We start from the raw sequence: 27,550 nt of genomic DNA on the forward strand, positions 1-27,550 counted from the left end.
ACCTTCCCGAGGATGGAGAGGCATGTCTTCTCCTATAAAATAATCAACCCTGAGGACCTCCCTGAAGAACTGCATCATAGCAATCAGGATCTGGGCCATACCCCCTTGCTTTGAGCATAAATAAATTACAGCATATTAAAAATTGAGAGTACTTGAGCAGAAATTAACTCCAATTGGACAGTCATTAGGCGCACTACACTGACAGGAGCTAGAGGGTTTTTTTGTTTGTTTTTTTTGAGGAGGAAAAGCAATTATTGACTATAATTTAAAACTTATTTGGTTGCGATTGGCTCTCCTTCGGTTTTGATTTTGTAATCCTAAGGCATTGACTTAAGACTTATAATCTTGAGACTTCCACTCTGGCTTGCCTGCCACGAAGGCATTAGTTCCCTTGCTGTAATGGCTTCCTTATTTCTTTAGCTGACTGCCCTGTTGAGTATTTGTTTGCTACAATATGATAGGTGTTGACTGAAGTAGAACAGAATGTACTTGCCATGGCACAGACACCCCTTTTTACAGTTCATAAGTAATCTAAAATAATTGTACTGATGAGAGCTTAGAATAAAAAAAAATGTAGTATGCAAGTTTTCACACGATCAAAATTCAGAAGTAAGGGCAGAAAGGATTATCAGGCAGAGGTAGGGTCAGAGGAGATTATCTCTTATATAAAACCAACCCACGCAACCCACCCAAAGTAATTCCATCAAAAAGCAATACATGAGAACACCTCTTACTCTGGAGAAACAGATCTTGCCGTAAGACTGCCTGCTGGTGTCTATGCAGGTATCTCTTCTTTCTTAATAAAACTGTCCTTTTAAAATGCAGCCTCCGTCTGTTTGTGTCAATGCAAATGTCTTTTTCCGTAATAAAAGTGCCATGTGTTGCTGAATGGGGACTCTACTGAAATCATTCTCACTGTAATTGAAAATTCCACTAACTAGAAACTATAACCTAAAATCCACCTCGTTAAAAGACTGGAGAATTCTATCATGTAGCTAAGGTCTTATAGCAGTAGACTAAGCAACAGGAGTCAGAGTTGAGGAGAATCATTTTCCTGTGCATTAACGAAGAGAAAAATGTAATAAAAAGGCAAAAGGATTAAAGCTGATTAGAGGTGAAGACATGACCTTGAAAGATCTCTCCACCTCAAGCTGCTGTCTGCTTTTGAAAGGAATCATCCCAATTAACTTTAACGTTAGCTCTCCAGCTCTCAAGAGTTAACCTGCTTTAGTGCCATATAGCTTCACCTAGCTGCTCAGAACTGCCCCTCAAGAGGTGGCACCAGGTACATGGACCCACCCCTTTTAAGGCTATGCCTGTGTTACACAAACACTTTGGCCTACCACACTGACCATAAGGCACCATACTAAACAAAAAGCACCAGAGCCTAACTAACTAATGAAAACTATACAGTTTCCTGGAGGGAGAAGGCCGGGAGCTGGCATGTCGCAGTTGGAATATAACCCATATGTCTGTGCACCTCACGCTTTTGTGAATTCTTTCTCTAGAGAGCAAGAACTCACTCTTGGGTCCGGGCCTGTCACAACTCTATCATCAGAGGGGCGAAGGTGGAAGTTGATATTCAGGGCCTATACAGGAACTTTTTTTTTTTTTTAAACTTCTCCCCTAAACTGTGTACCCAGACAGCAAGAAGAAAACATTCTGAAGTCACTGCCAAAGGATTTACCAATTATGTCACAAAGACACCTACCTCTAAATCTAAAATGTAGGAGTCTCTTGACTTCTATAGTTTGGTTGGAAATCTAAATCTAAAGAAGCAAGTTGAAGACAATGCGTTTGGCTGGGTGAACTGATCTCCTGATAATCAGGTTGCAACTGTTGAGGATTTAAAAACAACTACACTTGTCTTGCAAGTCATTAGAACAGAAATGTAGCTCAATGCCTACTGCTCCTATACCAATCTCAAACCCCCATTCATGTCAGAAGGCCACAGTAAAGGACACAGTAAAGAGACCTTCGTGAGGGGACTTAGGTCCTTTTTCTCTGTGGACTTTATCTGATTCTACTAGACACAGGCATCTAGAGTCAGCTCTGAAATGCACACTTCATGAAGGTAATTTTTAGCTAAAATTTAAGACTCCTTCTGAGAATATCCAGCAAAGCAGATTTATAAAGAATGGTCAGTTGTTCAGATCTAGCTTAGTGAAACTAGACTTAGTTTGCAAACAGATTAGTTTTACTGTGATTATCTTTGGTAGAAATGAAGGTGACTGCAGAGAAAAATAATGCCTAGTTCAAAGCTAACACAATCTTGTGGATATCAGGTTCCAGTCTTCAACGATTGAGAATATTTTCTGTACCTGTAATCAGGACAAGGTCCTAAATATTTTTGTTTCTGCAACTGACTGTGACTCTCCAAACTAACAATTTTCTCCTACCCTTATTTGCTGTCAGAAAGATCTTCCTCCCTGCTCTGGCAGACAAGAGTAAAGCTTTCCACACAGGCTGGAGGGCTGAACAGTTATGCAAAATAGGAAGCCTGGGGATAAAATCAGTTTCTTCATTTCTACTGTGCCCAATGCCAAATAAACATTTAACAATGGACTAACTCTACCCTTTGCATCTCTCTAGCACACTCTTTACAAAGCAAGAGATTAAGTCCTACTTGGCCTTCTATGCAAACACAGCCATCAGCATACATTTAGGTCTGGACAATGCAGAACTAGATCCCCCCCCCCCCCCATCAAGAATAAGCACCTTTATAACATCAACAACTCACTTTTCCTTCCCAGCAGTAACTGGGGGTCTCCCAAACAGCTGAGCTGCCCACACATGTAAAAACTGTGCACCCTGACAGGCAAAAAGCCAAGCAAGTTCTCAGGACACAAAATGATACAACCAAGAAAGCAATAGCTGTTTTTGGGAGAGAAGAGATCTACAACTACTGGGTAGCCAAGAACAAATCCACCCGCCACACTCCAGAAACCTAGCTCCTACAAATGTGTTTTACTACCCTGCCAATCAGAACCTAGAAAGAGACAATGAGTAGTTTTATCTTTAGGCACCACAACTAGAGATCACAGAGAGCTGAACTGGTAAAAAATCTTAACTTTGTAGCTTCTGCCAATTTTCCCCAGAACCCTTCACAGGCTGTGCTATGAGTGAGGTATATCAGTGGATCTCACCAGAAACCAGTGGGGGAGAAGGGGGAGAAATAACTTCCCTTCTACCCTTTTTTTTTTCCCTCTAGGGAACCTTGAAAATGGATAAATTGGGGTAAGTTCCCTATTTGGCTAACAAAACTCAAGATTATCTTTGGTAAAATTGATCTACTTATTCAGTCTTAAAACATTCTTTTTTAACCTAAGGTCTCACACTGTAACCAATTACACCCCAGCTCACTTTTTAAGCTGGAGAGTCTGACCCTGGAGGGTTTCTGGAGTTTGTCCAGAAAGAAAACACTCAACGAGTCTCGAGAGCTCCTAACACAGGAGCTGTGGAGCTGGGAGCAAGGAATTAGCCAAGCGCCCCAGGGGCGGTGAGAAAGCATGGAGGGCCCGGGGTAGCTCAGACCGGTTGCTCACTGCTCCTGGGGACAAGTGAGAGTGGGAGGGAGGTCTTCTTCAGGTATTCCCTCTTCTACCACCAGAGCTGCTCAAAGATAAACAGAGGCATATTAAAATTAGGAATCTGAGGGGGAAATTTCATTCAAATCGGGCACTGCCAAACTGGATGTACTTAGGAGTGCTCCACTATGACAGAAAACTTTTGGTTTTTACTTTAGGAAAATGTGGGAGCAAGGCAAGGAAGTGACTGGCTGCACCTAAAAGTCTGGTTGCCCTCAGCTTTCAATTTTCTAACCATAAGGCTCTTACAGGCTTAGGTTTCAGTTTGCTTCCACAGGCTGTCAAGAGCCACAGCCATGTAACAGCCTCCTGGTTGTTTAACAAGTTACCAGAGGATTTTCTCCTTGGTTTACTCTAAAGCTTGCTTGTTTGAGCCTCTGGTGAAAACTACTACTTTGAGCCAGGGTGGGCAGGAGGGGGCCTAGGATGACATCAAATCACAGTCTTTCCTCCTCCCCTCAGGAAGTAAAGTCCACGGGTAGGACAGCCTACATTGGCTCTAACTTCCTTGGCTCTTACAATGCTCACTTGTTTTCACCATGCAACAGAGTGAAACTTAGAAAAACAGTAACAGAAAATTGTAAGTTATATTTCTTTCTAGATGACTTCATTTGTGGAGAATTCCTGTGTTGAACACATCAAAGGTAAGACAAAAATGGGATTTGTGGTGGGGTTAGTTTTGAATGACTGGCTTCTCTCCTCTTCTTGCCCTGCCTGCTCTCCAGAAGGCTATTCCACATGCCCAACTGGCGGAGTCTCTTTTCCAGCAGGAAAAAAATCTCTCTGGCCACCCTGATCTCATTTCACCCTGGGAAATGAAAAATACCGTTTGCCTCTGCTCTTAAGTCGCCTTTGTTACTTTTAACTGCTTCTCTTGTATGTGCATATTTTATACTATTTTTGCTGAATAATCTATGAAAAGGTAGCAGACCCTTGATACAAATACTGTGAGCACAGAATGCGAAAGAACGCGAACAAACGCGAACACCCTCTGCAGAACCATGAGATGGCCATCAGAGCTGAGATTCCATCTCGTCCACTAGCCTGTCCACGGCCAGCTTCCCTGGCTGTCCCCCAACTGTCCTTTACGTTTCTTTCGATCCAGAACCCGCTTGGGTTACCCACTCCTTTGTTGTCCATTTTGTCCCTTAAAACATTTCTATCTTAGGAAGTGCTTTGTAAAGGAATACCTAAGCCCTTATTTATTTCTCTAAAGTCAAAAACTCTCCTAGAGGCCGGTGGGGGGGGGAGGGGAGGAGGGACAAACGACCCAGATTATCCTTTTACTTGAGGACTACGGGGGAGGAAGCCCCTCAACCAGTAAGGTTCGGCAATTCTTGCCTGAAATAAACTATATCAAGTGGGTATCTTTCAGGTATCATTCAAGCTGGTGAAAAAAAGTGTTTTGTGGTAGTTTTTTGCTGTCCTTGATTCATAGTACTTTTACTATGTACTTTTTTTCCTCGTCTACTCCATGGTTCTACCTTGATCATGGTTGTGGAAATAAGCAGAGCTAAGGGGACATTATTGTCAGTTACCCTTCATTTATAATCAAGGACATACTCTAAGGGAACTGTTAAAGCCACATGATCTTGTCACCTGAAACCAGAGAGAACACTTCAAAAAAATCCCTGAAGATAGTATAAAGCCCTGCTTGCACTTTTGAAGCTGAGATCTAGAGTCCATAAATAACTTTAAGAAACGAGAGAGCTGTTTCCCCAACCTCCTATTTGTTTAGTTAATTGGAAAGGAAGTTGGAGACGGGGAAATCACCTTTTAAAAAATATTTATTTATGCTTACAAAACTGGGCTACAGGCCAGAGGTGTGCAGGTGAGAGGATTCACCAGAGACAGAGCAGGGAACAGAACAGGCAGATCTATTGAAATAAACTGCTGAGGGGAGCAGTGGGCAGGTCAGGAGAAGTCTACCACACCATGTGGGTCAATTCTGTGGCTGGAGATTGAACTCCTACTGCAGTAACTTCTGAGAGCTTCATGGTGCGGTGCTTTAACCCCTGCACCACCAGGGAGATCCCGGAAATCACCTATTGTTAAAGGGGTGGGCTTAAAAGAATCACAATGCAAGCAGTTGTATATACCACAGAGTAAGACAGTTTAAAAGTTTATCAGTCGAATGATCAATTTTATCTTGGATTTCTCACTGGAATTTTCTGCATTTAAAACAGATGAAGTACCATGCAGAGAGACAGGGAGGCCCAAACTGCAAGAAAACCCCAGATGGAGGGTGGGGATGGATGATCGTGCTGCATTTCTTCCTGGTAAGAAGTTACTTCCCCTTTTCCTACCTGAAAGGTTTTCTGGAGAAACTGGAACAGTCTAGCAAGGTCACTTATGAAATGTCTGGCATTCAAATGGGAAGGTGGGGAGAGCAAGGCCCCGAACTGCCAATAACTGCCAAGCTGAGTGCCCACATTGAATCTAGGAGGAACTGAAAATATCCCCCTTGAATGAATGCAGCAACATTCTCATTCAGTCTCCTCTCCACTCTACCATCCGTCAACCCTATAGATGCTCCAGACACCAGTTACCAGACAGGCCAATCACACACGTGACTACCAGAGTAACATGTAGCATTACTAAGTGACGGAAGGGGGCGGGGGGGGGGAGTTACTCAGTCCAGCCTGGCATATATGAACAATGGCAACCAGTGCTCTTTTGACATGAAGGTATTGCCTCTCTATTCTGCTGGCAAATCTTCCCACAGACCTCATCACCTGTAGCTGATACTAGAACTAGACTCATTTCTGTGTGGAAAAAGAGGATGTGGCTTCTGAACTTGGAATCTAATTCTTCTCATTCAGCCATAAGCAACTAGACTAGGGAGCCCATTTTCAAATTCTTTTTCTTACCCAGAAAAGTCTTGGGATCCTACATTGAGTCTGAATCACTAGCAGTTATTGTGGAATGTTGGTGAATCCCACACCACACCTATGCCCCAAACAAGACCACAGAAAGGCCCAGTCCACAACTCCTCCTTAACATTCCCAAATTTTTTTGTGTGTTTGTTTTCTGTTTGCATAGAACTGGGTTGTAGGCCAAAGGTGGGCGGGGAGGGGAGTTAGAGGATATGATACAGAGTGGAGGGCAGACAGGAGGTCTGTTGCACCCTATGTGGTGGGTTAGCACCACATAGCACCTGGCTGGGGATTGAAAACAGGATGTAGTGGTGATAGCACAGAGACTTAACTCCTAGGCCTCCAGGGAGATCCCCCTAAGTGAGTTGTTAACTAAGATATACTGAGAGAGATACCCTGTCCCTCCTAACTCACCCCCTGCTCATCTCTAAGCAGCTCACTGGGTAGGAATGGCAGGTCCTGGTGACTACCAATGTCCCTACAGTCTAGTGTGATAACTAAGTTCTTTATAAATAGGATGATGGGACTGCACCATGTCTCCCCTCTCGTGATAAAGGGGCAAAGGTCCTGAGCCAGGATTTATGTAATGCAAAACCAACTAAAGGACTATCTGTTAAACTTTAGCTTCACTACCAAATATGGACTCTTCTTCCTCTAGCAAAGTTACTATTGATAAAAGCCCTTCCTAAAGGTGGGTCCCATCTCCCCAAGCCATAGGATGTGCTGAGCTGGTAAGAAGCTCTCTGGCTTTCCCACCTTTTCCCCCTGGAACCAACCCTTACTGTTCCTAATTTATCCTCCAAGGGATAGGAAGAGATTTGACCAATATTGTTGCTGATAAGGAAAACTGTCTTATAACCGGATTAATAAACCACATCCCACTTTGAGGTTCCATGCTACCTCTTGTGCCTTTAACAAAGGCACAAAAAAATGCACTGAGGGACTAGTTGCCACAGCTGTAATGCAGGTATTTAGATGACTATGCTTTTGTTTCTGCATGAGTTAAGTAAGCACACTTTCCCATAATGGATTTAGCTCCTGAACCCGAAAAGGTGAGATCAAGGAACTCAATGGTCTTTGGAAGATTCCCTACTTTAAAAAAAATTAATTCTATCTAACTTACCACGATTTATAACAATATATTTAAACACTGCTTTTTTTATTCAGTCTCACTGAGTGTTTCATGAGATTAGGGAACATGTCTATTTGCTCACTACTTTAATATAGAAGGGACTCGATAAATACCTGCTGGCAGATGTAAGGATAAACATGATTAATGGATACACTTAGGAATAAACTAATAAGGTGATAGATAATGAGCCTGGGGAGGTGGGCAGGGACTTTGTAGGATATATTAAGAATACTGGTTTTTACCTTGAGCCTAAAAGAAACTAAAGAGGAAATTTATGCAGGGGTTATGGGAGAAATTTGTATTTCAGGAAAGTAGTTGGCCTGTGAAGTGGCCAACTGGTTGGTAGCAGAAAAGACTCGGAGGAGGAAGATGCTTTGGAGGGATGTTAGAATAATACAGGTAAGAAAATTTAGGCAGTAGCAACAGGGGTGGAGAGAAAATACAGATCTCAGTGATATGGAGAAGGCAGACTTATGACTTGGAGGTAACGATGCAGAAAGAGGGAGTCAAGGAGTCATAGGTTGTTGGCTTGGGCAATGGGAAAGACAAAGTATGCCGTTCTCGGAGTTGGAGGACAAAGGACAAAGGAAGGAAATGTGAGCGGCTCAATTCTGGAATCAAGTGTGAGAGGCCTGTGACACAGGCAGTGTGTTCGGTATGGGCCATATGCACCTGGAGCTCAGGATCGTACACTGAAACTTGAGTAATCGGCATAGATGTATTTGTCGTGGTAGGTAAAATCACCAGGTAGAGGAACAAGCACAGAGCCCTGAGGAAAACCAATGTCTACGCATTGTAAATAATCCACAGAGGAAAAGAGCAGCCAGAAAAGCAAGGAGCAACCAAGAAATGGTGTCATAGAAGCTGTGGCAGGAATGCTCAGGAGGAAGTACAGCCTATGCTGCTGAGGTCAGATAGGTCAGAAAGGTTGCTACAGTTCAGGAACAAGGAATCTCTTTCTGGGCCAGTACCACAGAGTCCTGAGATGAGAGGTAGAAATAACATACTATTCTTTAATTTGCCTATGAAGGTTAAGAAGAACTTAGGTTATACTGTAGAGGAACTTAAGCTCTCTTAAAAAAGTGGTTAATTATACCATACAATAATCTCGAACAGTCTGTTGTTCCGTGTGCAAAAAGGCCCCTATGGCTGATCCAATCTCCTTTCCCAAGAAAATGTTCTAATTAGAACTGTCTAGTACAAGAGTTCTTTATTGGTGGGGGTGTGTGTATGTGGGGAGCAGAGGGGAGGTATAGTTGTGAGGTGAAGAGAAGCTAAAGGCAAAAAAAAAGGAGAAGCTAAGGGAAATGGGTCTTATCAGTGGCAGAATTTCTAAGGGCTTTTATTCTGGGGGAAGCCCATTTATAATGTCTGATGTGAACGGGACTGAAATCCAGTGATCTTGATCCAAGGCATGGATGAAGTCAGGTAACTCAAGTTTACCCAGTCTACTGAAGTAACTAGGGAAAATCCAGACCTTAGCAATTTCAGTATCTGAGAATCAAAACAAAATTGTTAAGACTAAAATTAAGAGAGGAGATGGGACAGATGAAAAAATTATGTACATGGCCTTCTGGATATACAATGAAAGACACTGACCCAGCTGTTAGACACAAGACATATTCACTCACTGCTGCTATGCCCAGACTTCAGTTAGAAACCAGAAAGGGAAGGGAAGGCTCTGAAATAGGGGCCCGCAGATCACAAAATTCAGGTAACTCAAAGCATCAAGAGCTGCATCATGATCAGTACGTAAACCGTGTTTAAAGAACACGGTTGACAGACTGCTGCTTCATCTCAGTGTTCCCTGCTACTGAAGAGTATATACTCACAATTATGTGAATCCTGAAGTGAGGGACAGTTGGGATGAGATCTGTTTGTATCACCCATCTCATTTCCAGGGAAACACCCTGGGGAAAGTTATGGCTACAAATTACCTGACTTGAGATTCTGATAAATTCTTTATCACTTTCCAATATATAGCCATGGTGGGCATAGTGCTGTTCATGCTGGGTAAACAAAAAGTTGCTAATCTTCTATGAACTCAGAATGGGAAATGTATTGCGAGAACCTCCTCACCACCCCCAAGTTCTATAACCTCAGCGCATCACGGCTAACCCTTAGTCCCTTACTTCAGACAGAAAGCAGAGTGCTAATCTGAAGAGCCTGGTGATGGGGTTGGGGTGGGAGGTCTTCATTACTTAGGGCTGAGGGAAAAAGCCCAAGAAAGAAGGTTTTTGATTCAGCAGGTAGACAATACCAGTCAAAGAGAAATGAAAAGGAAGAGAAAGGAAAAACTTATTTAGGCTTGCATGAACGGACTGAAGCTAGAAAGATGTATTAGTCATATAAAGGAGTCTGAAGCTCATTAAGAAAGTAGCGTTTACACAAGATAAAAGAATTAGTTGTTACATCTAAGCTTTAACAACTTTACTAAAACCTTCTCAACTGATCTTCCCGTAATCTAAGTAATATTTACCTCTTTTCCAAAGAATAAGTGGTAACTTCTGCAAAGTAGTTTGCCAAGGCTATACCCTAGTAATAAGCCAGAAATCTGGCCAGGACAGGCTGACCTCAGAACAGTACTCACACACACATACATGAGTACATAGGTGGGTGGTAACAAAAACCTTGAGAGTGAATTATCTACAGGGCAGGTATAATGTGAGATGGCGCGGGGGAAATGTTTACCAGTTGGACAAGGAAAGCAGCGTAAGTGAAAGAGGACCCAGGGTTCTGTGGCTCTTAGGCAACAATGCATGGCCAAGCTGAAAGTAGAGAGACACCTAGAAAAGCCAAGGGCACGGGAAAAAGGGGAAGGAAAACTCCCTGAAGCCAGCAAGTCCCCTGGAGACAGTCTGAGTACATGTGGTGACAGGGCTCTGAATGACTCAAGCTTCTGGCTAGGTTTCCCTTCCTGCTCTCCCTCCAAACCCTGCAGAAGTTTGGCTGGCAAGCAAAAAGGAGGAAGAGAGGCACAGTGCCAAGCCAATCAGAATCTCAAATAACAAACACCAGGGCTCCCCAGAAAGACAATGTGACTTCCATAGGATCCCTCTCCTAGTGGAAGGGAAGGTTTATCTAGGCAAGGAGGGAAAGGTGGGGATGAAGAAAAGGAGGGGGCACACGACTCATTCATAAGGTGACCACACATCTTTACACCCTTACAGACTGGCGTGAATGAATCGTTTCCCCTTTTGCTTTTGGAGTTTTTCAATAGACAAATTGCACATTCTCCCTATTCATACATCAAGTAAAAGAGCCGAGTACAGATCAGCAGCAGAGTTAAAGCAAAGCTAACCTAAAAATTGGAAGGAGTAATTCTTCACATTTTGGACAAATGTGTCTTTCACAAAGGTCACTGGAGTTAGCTGTCTCCAACAGATGCTACTGTAAGAGGGCGGCAGAGTCAGAGTGGGTCTGGAGCAAACTTCTCAAGTCTCAGCCTTGCCTTCAGCAACTTCTAGTCTAAGCCTCAATTTCCTGACCTCTAATACCTATCCTATAGCCTTCGAAGGAAGATTAAATGAGACATTTTCTTATGAAGTGCCTAGACACTCCAAAGTGCCAACCATTAGAAAGAAAGTGTATAAGCAAACTGTCACATACTAGTAAGCTGGGGGATTCAGAACCTCAAGCAACTACAACCTCCTCCACTGCAGCTCACTCACTATCTGACTGGACTCTGGTCTGCTTTGATTTAGGTAAATGTGATTGTGATGGGGCTCACCAAAACTTTTGCAATTTTCTTTGTGGTTTTTCAAGAAGAGTTTGATGGCACCTCAGTGCAAATTGGCTGGATTGGATCCATCATGTCATCACTTCGTTTTTCTGCAGGTATAAAACAGTCAGTAAGTGCTGTCCAAAGTGAAGGATCACAGTGACAATGGGAAATTAATTCCAAGACGACTCATCTGTCATTCACTGAAGACTAAAGTTATCGCTAAAGCTCAGGTTCATGTAATACACAAAGTGCATCACTTAGTTTCCAACTGACTTGGTAAAATGAGAAAAATTAGGGTTCAGGGGAAGTTGAAGATTTCAAATATTTACTACCTCGACACATTATTTGTCGTTTCTTTCTACAGTGTCTTAGTATCTGTTCAGTGAGTCAGCCTCTCTGGAAAGTCAAACCATGAAGTTCTATTCTAATCACGTGAGTGAGCTCAAGACAAAACAGGACCAATTCTTTCTTCTCTAGTTTTACTTGTAGCGATAACATGGTGGAGGAGCTAATTAATGACACAATCTCGGTGTAATCACAGGTCACTAGATACAATCTCATCTTATTATGTATGTTCAGTAAGTGCCTCCCCCAAACCTGATCACAATCTTCTGTTCTTTCTTAAAAAATAAAAACTCTTCCCCAAAGCAAAATAGTATGGGATGGGAATATTAAGAAATCTAGTTCACTTTTTGAAGCTGCACAATACTCCGAAGTAGAGTCCAGTTTTGCTCATTTAAATTGCACATCAGAAGACAAGGGGTGCCGAGCACTTTGACATAGTATTCACCATTCTTTTTTTCCTCCAAGGCCCTCTGGTCGCCATTATTTGTGACACAATTGGAGAAAAAACCACCTCAATTCTTGGGGCCCTCCTTGTTACTGGTGGATACATGATCAGCAGCTGGGCTACAAGCATTCCCTTTCTTTGTGTGACTATGGGATTTTTACCTGGTGAGTCCACTGTAAAAACAAGGCTATGAAAAATTGAACTAGGAACCTTTCCTTTTAACTGACCATGGGTCCAAAAGGCCTAGTTATAGGGAGAATATATCCTCTGGTATCAAGTCACTTAACGTGAATATGATTCCAATCTGTTGTTTTTTTTTTAGGTTTGGGTTCTGCTTTCTTGTACCAGGTAGCTGCTGTGGTAACTACCAAATACTTCAAAAAACGACTGGCTCTTTCTACAGCTATTGCACGTTCAGGCATGGGACTGACATTTCTATTAGCACCCTTTACAAAACTCCTGGTAGATCTATACAACTGGACAGGTGAGTCATCCTATACTTATGAAATAACATCTCTGCAAGGTTAAATATTCAGTGCTCTAAAACTGATTACTGGAAAAGCAGACATTTATAGTCAGGAAGGAAATGAACATGATATCTAAAGTAAACATGTTCCTCCTCCTTAAGACTTACATAGAAGAGACCTTGAACTTGCAGGCTGTGCCAGCCCTCACCAACAACTGAGAGTTCACCATGGGGTTCAATGTATGAGACACAGGGTGTTCGGTGCAGTTGGGGAAACCCCTTCCGGGAAATGAGAAATCCTAAGAAGCAAGTATTCCCTATCTTCCCCTTTTCCCCCAGTAAAGCATTCTTTTTCAACTTTATCAACAGAAGTAATTTCCAACTTAAATAATGCCTTCTCCATCAGACTGATTAAAATGGGGGGTGGGGTGCGGAGGGAATACTTGGGTGAAAAATGAATCACATTTTCTTAATAGTTGAAATTTATACATACTGCTAGCTATAAATTTTTGACAGTGAATTAAAACCATTCACACCACAACTTGTATACACCAGACATGAAACATTTGAATTGAAATTTTAATATTACTGGGGAAATATATACATGTTGTATGATTATACATACCTATTTCTACCTACATAGCAGTTTTGCTTTCCCAAGTAAAAAAAAACTCAAGGTGAATAGGACAGGAGAGCACAACCTACAGTCAATTCTGTTTCTAGACCCATACACAATCACAGATGGGTCAGGACACGCTGAAACCAAGCAGCTACTCAACTTCAAAGCAAGACTGGCATCTGTTTTCTTTCAAGGAAATTTAAAATGTCTCTCTCCTCTTCTAAGACAGTTTCCAAATGATTCCCATCGTCTAATTGTATATTTGCTGTATGTACCTAAACCTAGATCCTGTCAGGTTATTTAAATCTCTACTTAAAATATACTATAATTTTCTAACATTTGAAATATCCACCCCCCAAAAAACTGGTTTCCTTCTTTTTTCCTTTAGCACAAATAACACTCCTTCCATGCCATCTGTTGTCACAGCTCCTTGGTTTTCAATCTCCAAAGGACTCTTTTCACAGATCCCATAGTATGTACAGCTAACAATTAAGTCAACAGACTTAAATTCAGAGAACGGAACAGTGTTTTTAGGAATTACCTCACTTTATCTAGTTCGTGGCAGGACATCTTCTGAGCCAAGAACCTACCTGTTATGAAATGACTTTTCCATTTCTCTCTCCTACTTAGGTGCCCTTGTATTGTTTGGGGCTATCACACTGAATTTGGTGCCATCCAGTATGCTCTTAAGACCCATCCACATCAAAAGTGAGAGCGATCCTGACCCAAAAGACAGAAGTAGCCATCTGTCTACAAGTGCTCCAGAGGCGGTGTGTGGGGTAGAAATATCCCACTGTGGTGAGACAGTAGAGTCCAACATCAGAGACAACACTGTGCAGAAGGCTGGACAGTCAGGGACAAGTGTAACAGTCTCACAAGATCAAGGTAGAGAACTCAACAATGAGCCTAACAGGAACAGAATACTGTTCCTAAAAAATAATGAAGAAAGTCACAAGAAAAAGGCCACTTCATGGATCTGTAAACAAGAAGTCTTTGATACTTCTCTTTTTAAGAATCCTTTGTTCTACATATTTACCTGGTCTTTCCTCCTCAGTCAGTTTGCATATTTCATCCCTACCTTTCACCTGGTCGCTAGAGCCAAGACACTCGGGATTGATGTGATGAAAGCCTCCTACCTTGTTTCTGTAGCTGGTAAGAATCTCATATCCAAAAGGAAAAATGACCTTAATTTTACAAAGATTTATTGTTATTTTAAAAAGCTAAAAACAAACAAACAAAAAACCCAATTTCTTAAAAACAACTGTGGGAACCCTAGGAAATTCAAGTTCATCAGGTTCTCACTCAGAGAGGCCTGCATTGCAGATATGTCACTGGACTCTGCACACAGGTTCTCAAGGACAGCGGATGCAAACCAAGTTGTATTCATTTGCATACGGCAATCTGTCTGACACAGTACACATTAAGTATCCGTTGGATAAATACTGGATTTAAAAGCTGATGCTTAGTGGCCAACCACCACATCAAGATAATAGAAAAATTCTAGACAGCATCTCTAGTAGTTGAAAGGATTGGTTTTAGAGGTAGACTTCCTTGGGTTCAAGTTTGCTCTGTATTTCCTATCTGTGTGACCCTAGGGAAGTCACCTGCCTTCTCTGTGCTTCCATGTCCTCATCTGTAATATGAAATAACAGTACCTACATGAATAAGATTGTCAGTATTAAAAAGTAATGTCAGGAGAGTATGTGACCTCTCCTAAGCATCCAATAATGTTTTGTTAATATTTGTAAAGTATTTCCCCCTTGAATTATTAGTAAGAAAAATATGAACATTTATGAAATCAGAAGAACAAATGATGCAGAACATAAAGTGACAAAATATGCAGTCTACAAGTACGAAAAGGGATAAAATGGTACTAGTAGCAAAACTATCTGAAAATACTCAGTAAGTCAACATTAGCTTTTTGCCTGCTAATTTCCTGAAAATAGTTTACTGGGACCAAGGTCTCAATACGCATTTTAAAAGTTAACTGAAAAGACATAGAAATGAATGATAGTATGACTTTTTGAACCCATCCTTTTTGGGGGGTAGAACAATTTATGTTTGAACCACAAAAATTTAAAGTACAAAACTGCAGCTCATACTACTCTTGGTGAAAAATCTCATTTAGTACTTAACTGCTGCATTATTAGCTTATACTAGGATAAAGGATAAGAATGCTATCATGAAACTGAATGAAAAATGTGGTTCTTAAATTTTATTCGAATTATACTTTAGCACCAACATTCAACTATGATTTCCCATTTCATACTTCCTTATTTTCAAGTTAAGCATAATCACCTTTGGAGGAGGACTTAATTATCAAAACTGTCAGTTTCAATATCTGTAGCTTTTTACGTAAGACTTTTTTTTTAAATACTATAATCTTCCAACTTGACACTGACCTGAGGATCAAGTCTTTTTAGAAGTCTCACCTCCTCACTTGTAGAACCTCTTCAAGGAAGACCTCTGAGTTTTGAATCTAGAGTCCTCTGTCTGTCACCAGGGCTCCCAGTTTGATGGTATAAACTCAACCAAACACAATCATAAAAACTTCAGATGGGTGTTTTACCCTGCTCTGGGGGAGTCTTTGGAATAAACGGGTAAATGATAGAGCTGAGTGAAAACTTTTTCTCACACAGCTTTTACCTCAGGATGAAATCATATTACTGAGAAAAAGATGCCTTACTATGCTCACATTTCTTCAAACGGGCTAGGAAAACAGAATTACAATTTCCTAAAGCCTTTCAATATTGTTCTAGGTATCATCGAGACAGTCAGTCAAATTATATCTGGATGGGTTGCTGACCAAAACTGGATCAAAAAGTACCATTACCACAAGTCTTACCTCATCCTCTGTGGCATCACTAACCTGCTTGCTCCGTTAGCCACCACATTTCCACTACTGATGACCTACACCGTCTTCTTTGCCATTTTCTCTGGTGGTTACCTGTCATTGATACTTCCTGTTCTGGTGAGTAGACACTCATTTAACATTGTTAAACCATGTATTAAAAAGAAAGATTAGTAATAATCTTCCCCAAAGGAAAAAAAGTTGACTTAAAATTTTAAAAATTATACCCAAAGCCTCAGAAACCCCACAGAAATACCCTGTCAAGCTAGGGAAGGGAGGAATGATGACAGGATTATTCACATGGGACAGGAAAGAAATGAAAGCAAAAAAAAAAAAAAAAGAATCTGTAGGATTCCTTTCACTTATCAGTCTCCTAGGTTAGATTTGTGTTCATTGCTTTCCTTCAGCTCCAGATAATTCTTGGCTCCTTACAAGGAGTTCCCTGAGAGAAAAGGAGCTTTTTGACCAGTTTGATTTCTTTGTATTAAGAGAAGCCTGCTAATCTTAAAGGAGACATTGTTTTCTCTAAAATCCTCTATTTTTACCCCAAATTGACTTAAAAGTCCTGGACTCAAGTGGAAATGAAATACTTACACAAATACCTCTAAGTTCTTACCCCTGAGAACCTCATGGGTTTGTTTCAAATTTAGGTCCCAGGGAATGACAGCAATATTAGCAGAAGTACTACAGCATACAAGTCTTAAGCAAAACCAAAGCTTTCTAAAGCTGAAATCAACACCTTGTGACATTTGAATTCTTTCAAACAAATGACTGGTACTCAGTCACAGATGTAATTCATGAAATGTACTGTCAGCTCAGATTGTAAATACCATTTCCTAATAGAGAACGAAGATCCAGGAAGAAAACACGTGAGAGATTAAGAAAAGAACCAAAACCAGTACTTCTTACTAATGAACTGAAAGCAATGCCCTACTAGTTCAGTTACTAATTCCTATTTGTCTCAGCTCTTTCACAGTTATCAGGGCAAGAGACCACTCAAATTACCTCAGAACTCTTGAGACAGTATTTGTCCCTTTGTGGCCACAGGTCTCTAAAGAATTTCAACCACAATATGGCTAACACTGAATTCTAATCCCTACAGGTTGATCTGTCTGGCAATTCCAAACTACACAGGTTTTTAGGACTTGCAGGATTTTTTGCTGGGATGGCTGTGCTTTCTGGACCACCTATCGCAGGTAACAGCTTAGCCACATTATCAGTAATACTCAATAGCAATGAAAGAAACCAATGATCCAAGGAATGGTAACATGCAATGACAGTAATATCAGGGTACAAGAAACCAATGATATATCTATGTTGACCCTGTACCAACTCTCAGACTCCATCACCAATCTAGGAGATCATCTGGGGGTTAATAGATGGTTGCGCACAGCTTCACAGTGCTGAGACTTAACCCCGTGTGCCACCATGGAGGCCCCTCAGCATATTCTTATATTCTCTTTTAAGTCTTAGAGCAAGGATTGCAGGAATGTCTGGTTGCTTGGACAGACCATTCAGAGTTTTACTATATTCTCAAAGAGCTCAAATATTCTAAAAAAGAACTACCACCATTTTTCATCTAAATAGGAATCACTTTTACAGACCTTGAAAGCAGCAAGCCTGACCAGTTTGCTCTCCAGATGTGCCACACAGGGCGAGCCTTATCTGTCCTGTTATATTATTTTCAAACAAGGAGGGAGGCCCTTCATAATCCATCTGTTCTATTAAAGGTAGGAAGACACAGGGCTGTGAAGATGTATCTGGGACCACAGGCAAACATTAGGCAAACATTAAAACCAAGTACAGTAGAAACTGGGGGAGTTCTGATTAAGTTAGCTTTAAAGTTCAAGCACCGTGTTCCATTCCCTTTTTACTTAACTGTACATCATGGATTTGCTGAATAAAAGGCCATTAGAAGATTAACACAGCACTTCCAATCATCCACAAAAAAGGAATTCAGCCTAAAATTCCTGTATTTTTTTTTTTAGTCCTGAAGTGAGAAAGGTAAAGAATCTGATCTTACTTCATTACCATTTTTTAAAAATTAAGTTTTATACTGATGTTAGGTTTGCACCTCTATAAATCTAACACTCGGAAAAGGAAAAACTTATAAAAATATACAACCAACTCCCTATTTATACTTACAAATACAACTTTGCCCTGCTCTAACTCAGCCTATACTTCATATATAAAAAAGCCAAGCCCCGAATTGTTATACAGGAATTGGTACAAGGAGAGAAAATACCAGAGGTGCCCTAGCAAAGACCCTCTATGGCCAGTGCTCCATTCTAGAGGTGCAGAAAAGAGAGCTCAAATACAGTTTGCTGAAACTGTTTTTCACTCTTGATCCTAGTTCACTGGCAGACCCAATGGTGCTTCAGAACTCCTCAAACTGATTAGGCAAAAGCGTAGGGATGTAATAAGACACAGAATACCTTACTCAAATGATGAAGGGAAAAAACAAAACTACAACATAATGAGGGAGGGTCTGGTCTATATGGTTTTGTATATAACTCAAGATGTTTAAAGAGTTCAGTAAGAGAAGACAGGGCAAATTTTATGAGGACCATTATTTGAAAGCAAAATGCAATGTGTGTGTCATGAACTCTGTTGGGTCATGAGCTTTCTTAATAATTTTTTTAATGAAAAGAGGATAGAACTACAATGGAGCAAATCAAAAAAGAGTGCACCACGTTATTGTGAAAGTTTTACTTCATACACACCCCCCATGTAATATAAATATATGTGATATCAAATACATTCATTTTCCTGTCAATGAGTTAAAAAAAAATTAACAAACCTTTTCTTTTCCAGAGGTTATCATACACTGGCTAGAGAGTATCATATCTCAAAATAGACAGAGTTCATAATCCATTTTTACGCTCTAAGTGTGGAAATTATTTAGGCAATCATAAATTTAGTGATTTTACAAAAAAGCCAGGAAAGTGGTAAAGCTAATTGCTGAAAAGTTTATGCATAGTTAGTATGGAAGTCATAATATTTGAAACAAGATTATGACAATACAAAGTTCAATTACACTTCAATCTCTACATCCTGATCTTCCATTGACTACAAGATTAAGCTAAACATTTTGCTGAAAGGAGAAACTTAGAAAAGTCCTTGCTCCTGTATGAAAAGACAGAAGATTTTTCAAAGGCCACTAGAGTTGCTCCTAAGATGACTCCCACAGCAACTACCAAAAAAACCTCAGAATGTTGGTTTACAGATTCACTCAGTTCTCAACAGTTATATTACCTTAAGCTTTAATTAAAAAGGATTACTGGTTATAAAACAGTGAACTCCCAACCAAACTTAGATCTTCAGAATCATGAGATTCTCAGTTTTTACTTACCTACATCTGTTATTACCAATTCCAAGAGGTGATATTCCTATAAAAGATTATAGTCATTTTAAATTAGGAATCCAGCAACCATTGAAACTTTTCACAATAATCCTCAGTGAAAACACTCATTAAAAATCGTAACATCAATTACATGAGCAATATTTTTCTCCTTCCTGCATGGAAATGAAAAAGAAAAACAAGTTAGCCTTATACATGTGTTTTAGTAAACGAAGAGAAAAAAAAGGGGGGCAGAGGAAACCCTTAGGAATCAGGTAACTTAAGTTTTTGAAAAGTACCTCTTTAAAAAAAAAATGTAAATAGCGCATACAAAAGAATTACTTAAATGCCCCTTCCAGCTGTAAATACAAGAAATACAGCAGCAACAAAATTCTTTATTAGATCTTTGCTGAAACTACTCAAGAGAAATTCAAATGGACAGTTATGTTAATTCAAAGTTAACAATTATGCAATCCCTCCCCCATCTACCACCACTCCCATAGGTCACTGGCCTGGCCCACACCATCCGTCCTATGCCTTCCCAATGCTGTGACAAATTCAGTTTTAGCAATTAATATGCCCTGCTTCAGATTAGGTTGGTTTAGGGTTGTGCTAGGTTACCTGACCTAATAGTTGGCCAAATGTCATCACTCATCCAATGCGTTAATAGAAGCATTCATAACTACATGCAGCCATTAAGAAGGAAGACTTAGAAAGTCACAGAAATACAAAAGTTTTGTTATTTTAAAACCTTTTTTACATCACAAAAGTAAACTTCTAGAAGGCAATCCAAAATAGTACAGGGGGTGGGCATGTATCTTAGCATATTCTCTGAGATACAAATCAGATGAAGCATACTTATGTGAAATTCCCAAACTTGCATTTGATGTGCTAGCTCAAAATGCTAAAGGTTCAGTTTCACTTAAAGTACAGCCCTTGAAGGGGCCATACAGCTGCCTACAAAAGTAAAATGGAGAGAGCTCCCGTTTCTCCTCTATATATTGCACCTACTCCCTTCTGAAAAATGCGCATTATGCTATCATACATATTTACATCAACGAGAAAGTTTTTGAAAACTCTTGAAACATGAAATAAGTACTAGTTTATACTTCAGTACTCATTCAGTAAGTATCAAGCTCCTTAATAGCAATGCACTGTTAGCTGCTAAGCAGGATGCAGAAAAACAAAAGTTACACTCTGATTTTCTACAGCTTACTGGTTCATGATATAGCACTCACTTTGCCACATACACTTCAGGAATAACAATAGCATAGAACCACCAGAAATGAGAATTCAAATTTGCATTCTTCTACATCATCCCTAAAAATCTGGTCAGACACTATAACCCATGTTTCCTACCTTTAAATGAAGACATTCTTAACTGTGACATAAAAATGATCTTAAAATGTATTGAAGCTCCACAAAATGATGTAAAAATAAGCTATTATATTATTTTAAAGTAAAAAAAATTGAAGCTTTATTCAATATAGCAAATATTTCACAAAAGTGTATTTTAAGTCTATTATACTCCAAAATAAGTTAAAGTTAACTAGTTCCTCTAGAAATACATTCTCTCTTGTTCGTATCTGTCAATCCCATATTCATCAGAAATGCCATGGAGAAAAATTTGTCAATTTTGCACTGATTCTCTACTCTTTACCTGTGTTTTACAAGAAAAGTCAGTGACTAAAAGGGAAATTCATCTAATTTCTAATGGGAAATTCTCTGTCCCATTAACATGAAGTGCTCTGTCATTTCCTGTCTCTGTTCTAGTCTAGTTTTGCCAACCATGCCCTCTATGGTTTCAGCCTGCCTGTATTATGTTAGCAGTTAGTCCTGCCATGTCTGTGGCAGAGTGAGTGCAGTACCATGAACTCACTAAGCTGTAGAAAATCACTGGGAGAGTAACTTATGTTTCTCTGCATCCTGCTTAGCAACTAACAAAGTGCAGGGCTATTAAGTTGCTTAAAGTTAAGGTGCTGGACCTTAAGAAATTCTCTTAAGGTGAACATTCTATTTGGAAAACAAAACTCAGCCTCTTAATCTGCTATAGATCCATTTTGGAGGTCAGGGATAACTGGAGGGCAAGTGAGAGGGGACAGCAAAGATTTCTAGCCTCTAACTCCTGAGGAATGTATTATACCCTGAAGAGGCAAAGGAAAAATAACTAAATTATTTTGTTATCCACTGGTTATTTTCCCCATAAACAAAGACCCACAGAATTTTAATTTTAATTTGATAAAGTATTCCTACTATTGACAAATACCTATAAAAATATCAAAAATAAATCTCTGGCCCTCCCTGGTGGCACAGCAGGTTAAAGCACAACACTAAGAAGCTAAAGCCACTTCAGCATGAGTTCAAACCCCACCTGCCCCAGAGGTGAGCCCGCAGGAGAGCCTGGAGGTGACCACAAGGCATGGCAGACCTCTCCTGACCCGCCCGCTGCTCCCCTCAGCAGTGTTCTTCGTTGCTCTACCTGTTCTGCTCCCCACTCTGTCTCTGGTGAATCCTCTCACCGCCCCTGCACCTCTGGCCATGTACCCAGTTCTTTATGACAAATATATGTCTTTAAAAAAAAAATAAATAAGTAAAAATAAATCTCAAATAGCTCTCCACTTAAGTTTAAAAAGGGGAATGAAGGTAGTCGTTCCTTTCCAAGTATATTCCTTTGCAAGGCCAGAGATTTAGACTTTAAAATCATAATACAAATGACAATCCTTTAATAAAACACAACAGAGCCAATACTGAAAGCACTCCAGTAAATCTTATCACTAGAGAGTTCCTATCTTAAAAAAGCCTGAGGTTTAAATTTGCTTAACCAAGTCTCCCCAAATGTTCCATCATGGCACATATAGGAAACATTTGTACAGCCATCCACAGTAAAATGGCAGGGCTGCTAATAAGAAGTCTGTGGTTCTAGCGCCAGAGAAGACATCCTTTCTGTGCACCCTGGACATCTGCCCCTACACTGCAAGCCAACAGGTGGCATTTCTGGCTCACCACAGGCCAAGTCACTTACAGGATTCTCAAACACTAAGGAATTCAGTGTCTTAGAGTTGTGTTTCCAACTTTAACTTACAGTACTAATCTTAAAAGAAGATTCATAACTCAGCTCAAGTCAAATTCTGAGATAACAGAAGTACGGCATGCTTTTTAGACAGGATATTAAACTAACTTTCAAACATGTATGACATAACATAACAGAACCGCTTAAACACCCTGACATTAAAAAACTGAATTTATAACTCCATAAACATCAAACTTGAAAGATTATTCCATCATCATTTTTTGTTGAGTATGAGAAAACTGGTTTGCAAATTGTTTTAAGGATGCTGAGCCCTAACTTCACGGTACCATTAGACATGCCTGCCCCAAACAAGACAAAGGTGTAAGTAAGTAATGTAGACAATGATTTAATTGTATATAAGAATCAAAAAACAAGTATGAAGTATGCTTGAGGGAATCAAAGAATCTGCATGACTAATGTGTCCCAAGTACATCTAAAGCAGGCAGTGTGGAGAAACTGAGGAAGCTTCCAGAGAACTTGAGCTTAGCAGTCTGTATTAGCTGCCAGTGTGCCCCCCATAACACTGGCTACAGATAGTGACACTCAGCATGAAGTGGACATTCAGACGCCTGCTTTCTGGGGTTGTGGCTATTACACAATCAGGTTTTCTCTGCCACTCACAATGCTTTTGTTATATCCACAAAAATGTCATCTGAATGTCAACTTGTGTTGTGTTTCCACTTAAAATGGCTGGAGTATATAGTTCTTAACAACCAAAAAAAATTTCTTTAAAGAATATATTTAAAACAAAAAACCATATTGGGATTAAACTGTTAAGGGCTAAAAGTACTATTGTATATACCTTTTTCTGAAGTTGTAAAAAATGTAGAGCTCAATACCAATGAAACTGATTTTAACTTGCCTAGTAGCTATTAAATCTAAGCTAATCTAATACTTTCAGAAAGCAATCCATGAATAATACAGTAACAGCCCTGTAACCATGTACCTTTCACCTCTTATTTGCCACTGTAAATAGTATGCTAACACTAAGTGTTCAACTGTACATTATTATCCTATTGAATGGCAAGTGGACCTTAGAGAATTAAAAAAAAAACTCATCTCATAATCAAGTATGAATGGGAGAAACAGATTTCTCTACATTTTGCACAGAAACACATGGATATAGTTCTAGAATATGCTACATGATACTGTCCTGCTGAAAAAAAGTATATCAAATGTATTTTAATCTTTAATGTTTTAAAAACGGCATCCTGAACTTCAAAGTGTTTATTTGTAAAATGACTTAAACGCAGTTTTCTCTTACACTATTTTAGTCGTGCAGGGATTTGAAACAAAAACCCATTTTCATTATTTTTAGCTATGCCCTTCTTACCCTTCAGCAGCACCATAGACCCTTTTGTCTAAGAGTTCCTGGTCCTTTCTCACAGTGCTACTTCTAATACCTATGGCTTAACATTGACAGATTGTGTATTTACTAGTAAATCTGCTAAATTGATGGGTCTAAGGCAAGAACAAGGGTTTCCACACTCCTTCCCAGAAATTTCTAGTTGAGTTGAGAGACTGATGACCTATTTCTCTATATCAGAAGGTCAATCACAATCAACATTATGACTTGTCCTAACTGGTTTCATTTTTATTCAACTCCAATAAACACTTAATTGAGGTCACTGATCAAACAACGTGTCAATGAGTAAAAAGCAACTTAAAGTTAGCTGAGTTTTAAGGGGCTATAAAACGTTCTATTCATTCATTACATTAAGGGAACATAAAGCTAATGAAATAGGCAAATAGTTTTAAAGACTATTAGAAAAAAAGGATAGGAGACAATGACATATACAATCAGACAGGAAGCAAAAGGGATATTCAACACATTCCCGGGAAATCATGCTCTGAGACAGAAAACAAAATCAAAAGATACAATGTAAGCTTCAGGAGGAAGTAGTAACCAGATCTGTGCTGGCATAGAGCACCAAAATTTCCAAAATAAATGATTAGAATAATAGCCCAAACTTTTAAAGAGTTTCTAACTGACTTTGAACATAGAAATGTGGAAAAGCCATTGTGTGATCTGTAACTACAAACGTAACATGCATACAATACTCTAGAACAGAGGTTCTCTGAGTGTGGTCAGTTGGTACTCCAAGATCCTGAGAACTTTTCAGAAAGCTTGTAAGATCAAACTCTTTTCATAAATATATTGAGACTCTACTTGTTGTTTCAAGGGTTGACTTTGCAATAATGCTTAATTGCTGGTACCTTGCATAAATATTTTTGCCCCAGTTTTTAAGAAGCACATTTCACTTAAATTCTTGTACGTGTCATTAACCAAATCATTTTGAGGACCCTCCCATTCTCGCTTTATTTTTTCTTTCTTTTTTTTATATCCAAAAGGATAGGTTTATTATTTAAAAGGGTGAGAAGAGTAAAGGATACTTGCACAGTCACAGCAAGAAGGAGTTGCCCCAAAAGAGACAGCTTTCCTAAGAGAGAGACGGGCACAGTCACAGGCAGGCAGCCTTGGAAGGAAGGACTGCCTCTGCCCGTGGACAAGGCAGGTCAGTGATGAGCACCTGCAAAACCACAGGTGCTGCAAGAGCGAAGGAAGGCCAAGGGAAGCACTCCAGGCTACTGCCCCATTCTTGCTCTAAAAAAGCATTTTGATTATAAGGGTGTAACAGTTCTTGTGTAGCCCACTTGACCAAGTTGTCAGTTCCTTCTCACATGCTATTGAACCCTCCTAAAACAGTCCCTTCATAGTAACACATGAGTAATTTTACACTTCTAAAACCTCCTATTTCCATGCTCAGCTGTGAGGTCTGCAAGGGTCATGTCTGTCTTGGCTCATTATTATATCCTCAAAACTTAGCACATTGCTAGGAACATATCAAGTTACTCAAGTATTTAGTGCAGGAAAAAGGGTAGTGATCAACTTTCTCACTGTTTTTTCTCTAGAAAATACAGCAGGTCCTCGAATTATAATGCTGTTGAGGAAAAAACCCAATTTCCGTCTGGGTCTGGGGCCACTGTCTGTGGCTGTGTGTTCTCCCCAGGTCTGCGAGGGCCGTTAGGTTCACTACTGTTTCTAAACTGTCCTTGAGCCTGTGTGGGAGTATGCCTGGTGACAGAAGGGTATCCTGTCCAGTGTTGGGTCCTGAGCTGTCGAGAAAGGCTCTATCACCCAAAACCCTAAACTGCAACAAGCACAATAGAAAATAAATGAACAAATTAATAGAATGACATGCTATAGGAACTTAACTCTTGTTTCTATCGGTTAGCCTGTGGGAAAATTGGCTATGTTTATGTTTCACTTGACGTCAAGTTTCTAGTAACCTACTGACAATGTTGAGTGAGGACTTACTATAGTAGCAGTTCATGATATTAACAAAAATAAAAGTGGTCTTTGTAAAGGATCATCATGAAATGGCTGTGTCCCTAATTTTCTCCAACTTCCATTAAAGGTTAGAATAAGTTTTGGGTCCCCTCAGCTTCGATTTCCTACTCAGGCATAATTATTGATTAAACCTCATCAATAGAAAATAAGACCGAAAACCATTTGACTAACTTTCTGATGGGTAACAATACAGAATGTTAAGTACAGGAACCTTCCTTCAAGGAGCAGGTCCATGGCTGATTTTCTTCACTAACAGAAATCATCCCTTCCTTCCAGGTTGTTTGTATGACTATACCCAGACATACACCGGCTCCTTCTACTTCGCTGGTACATGCTATCTCCTCTCTTCAGTTTCCTTTTTCTTTGTACCACTAGCTGAGAAATGGAAAAACAGTTTAACCAGAAGCAGAGAGAACTTCAATCAAGTGTAACAGAAGAAAATCTAAAGTAATGTCACTGAAAACAAAAACTTAAAGAAGTCTCCTCTTTTGTAAAATAAGATGAACCAGACAGCCTTTAAGGCTTCCAGGAATGCCTAATTGAGAGTAAGAAAAGGGCAGTAGCAACTTCAACTAAGTTTTGCATTAATATTCAATCAAACAGGCTAAAATTTTCATCAGCTGAAGCAGCTACCTCAGATATTAAAAGAAAATCAGAATGTACATTAAAATAATATATTTAACTAAACACTCAATTGTGCCATGGTAATTCAGTCACTAACATACTTGAAGATGGAAAACTTAATTTAAAGCAGTACTAGATAAAGCCTGTTGGCTGCCCAGGACTCTGCACCTGAAGGACTACAGATGACACTATCAGTGATTGGCAGGCTTGACTGACATTGCCACAGAGGACTGTCTTTGGTTACTGATCAGAGGTAGTCTTTGTTTTCATTATTTTATTACTTAAAATTTCTATGCTAGGCCCTCCCTGGTGACGCAGCAGGTTAAAGCACAGCACTGAGAAGCTAAAGCCACTTCCCCATGAGTTCGATTCCCGCCTGCCCCAGAGGTGACCATATGGCGTGGCAGACCTCTCCTGACCCGCCCGCTGCTCCCCTCAGCAGTGTACTTCGTCGATCTGCCTGTTCTGCTCCCCACTCTGTCTCTGGTGAAGCTTCTCGCCACCCCTGAGCCTCTGGCCTGTACCCCAGTTCTGTGTGTACAAATAAATAAATCTTTAAAAAAAATTTCTATGCTAAACATGCACTGTTATGAAATTTGAAAAAAGAACTGTTGAAAAGAAAACTATATAGTATTCTGCCCACCCAAACAATATTACTTTTTTACCACATCTAATTATCTAAAATATTCAAGCTAAATATCTACATGTCTTTGGAACTAATGTTTATATAAAAGTTGAATAGGTAGTTTTTTAATGGGCTCTTATTTAATGAGCCTTTAATACTTAAACTAGAAGATGTTTCCTAAATATGGGATGATTATGCTAACTAAATGTCACTTGGAATAGCATTTACACGTGAATAGAGAGGTCTTTAGTACTTGGGTGATTTTTTTTTTAAAGATTTATTTATTTATTCATACAGAACTGGGGTACAGACCAGAGATGTGGAGGGTGAGAGGATTCACCAGAGACAGAGTGGGGAACAGAACAGGCAGATGATCAAAGTACACTGCTGAGGGGAGCAGAAGGCGGGCCAGGAGAGGTCTGCCACACCATGTGGTCACCTCCGGGGCAGGTGGGATCGAACCCATGCGGAAGTGGCTTTAGCTTCTCAGTGCA

General features: G+C 39.9%; 1 protein-coding gene across 1 annotated transcript; it reads left to right on the forward strand.

Moving 5' to 3' along the window:
- The first annotated feature begins 5,564 nt into the window (after positions 1 to 5,564).
- On the forward strand, positions 5,565 to 26,431 carry SLC16A4 (solute carrier family 16, member 4). The gene is made up of 8 exons (XM_004689501.2): positions 5,565 to 5,866; positions 11,300 to 11,432; positions 12,130 to 12,273; positions 12,432 to 12,593; positions 13,825 to 14,346; positions 15,954 to 16,165; positions 17,148 to 17,241; positions 26,084 to 26,431. The coding sequence occupies exons 1-8, from the start codon at positions 5,774 to 5,776 to the stop codon at positions 26,236 to 26,238; spliced, it is 1,515 nt and encodes a 504-aa protein (XP_004689558.2). The 5' UTR covers positions 5,565 to 5,773; the 3' UTR covers positions 26,239 to 26,431.
- Positions 26,432 to 27,550: the final 1,119 nt, after the last annotated feature.

This window comes from Condylura cristata, unplaced genomic scaffold (genome assembly GCF_000260355.1).
Source record: "Condylura cristata isolate star-nosed mole 26May11 unplaced genomic scaffold, ConCri1.0 scaffold00026, whole genome shotgun sequence".
Classification (NCBI taxonomy): domain Eukaryota; kingdom Metazoa; phylum Chordata; class Mammalia; order Eulipotyphla; family Talpidae; genus Condylura; species Condylura cristata.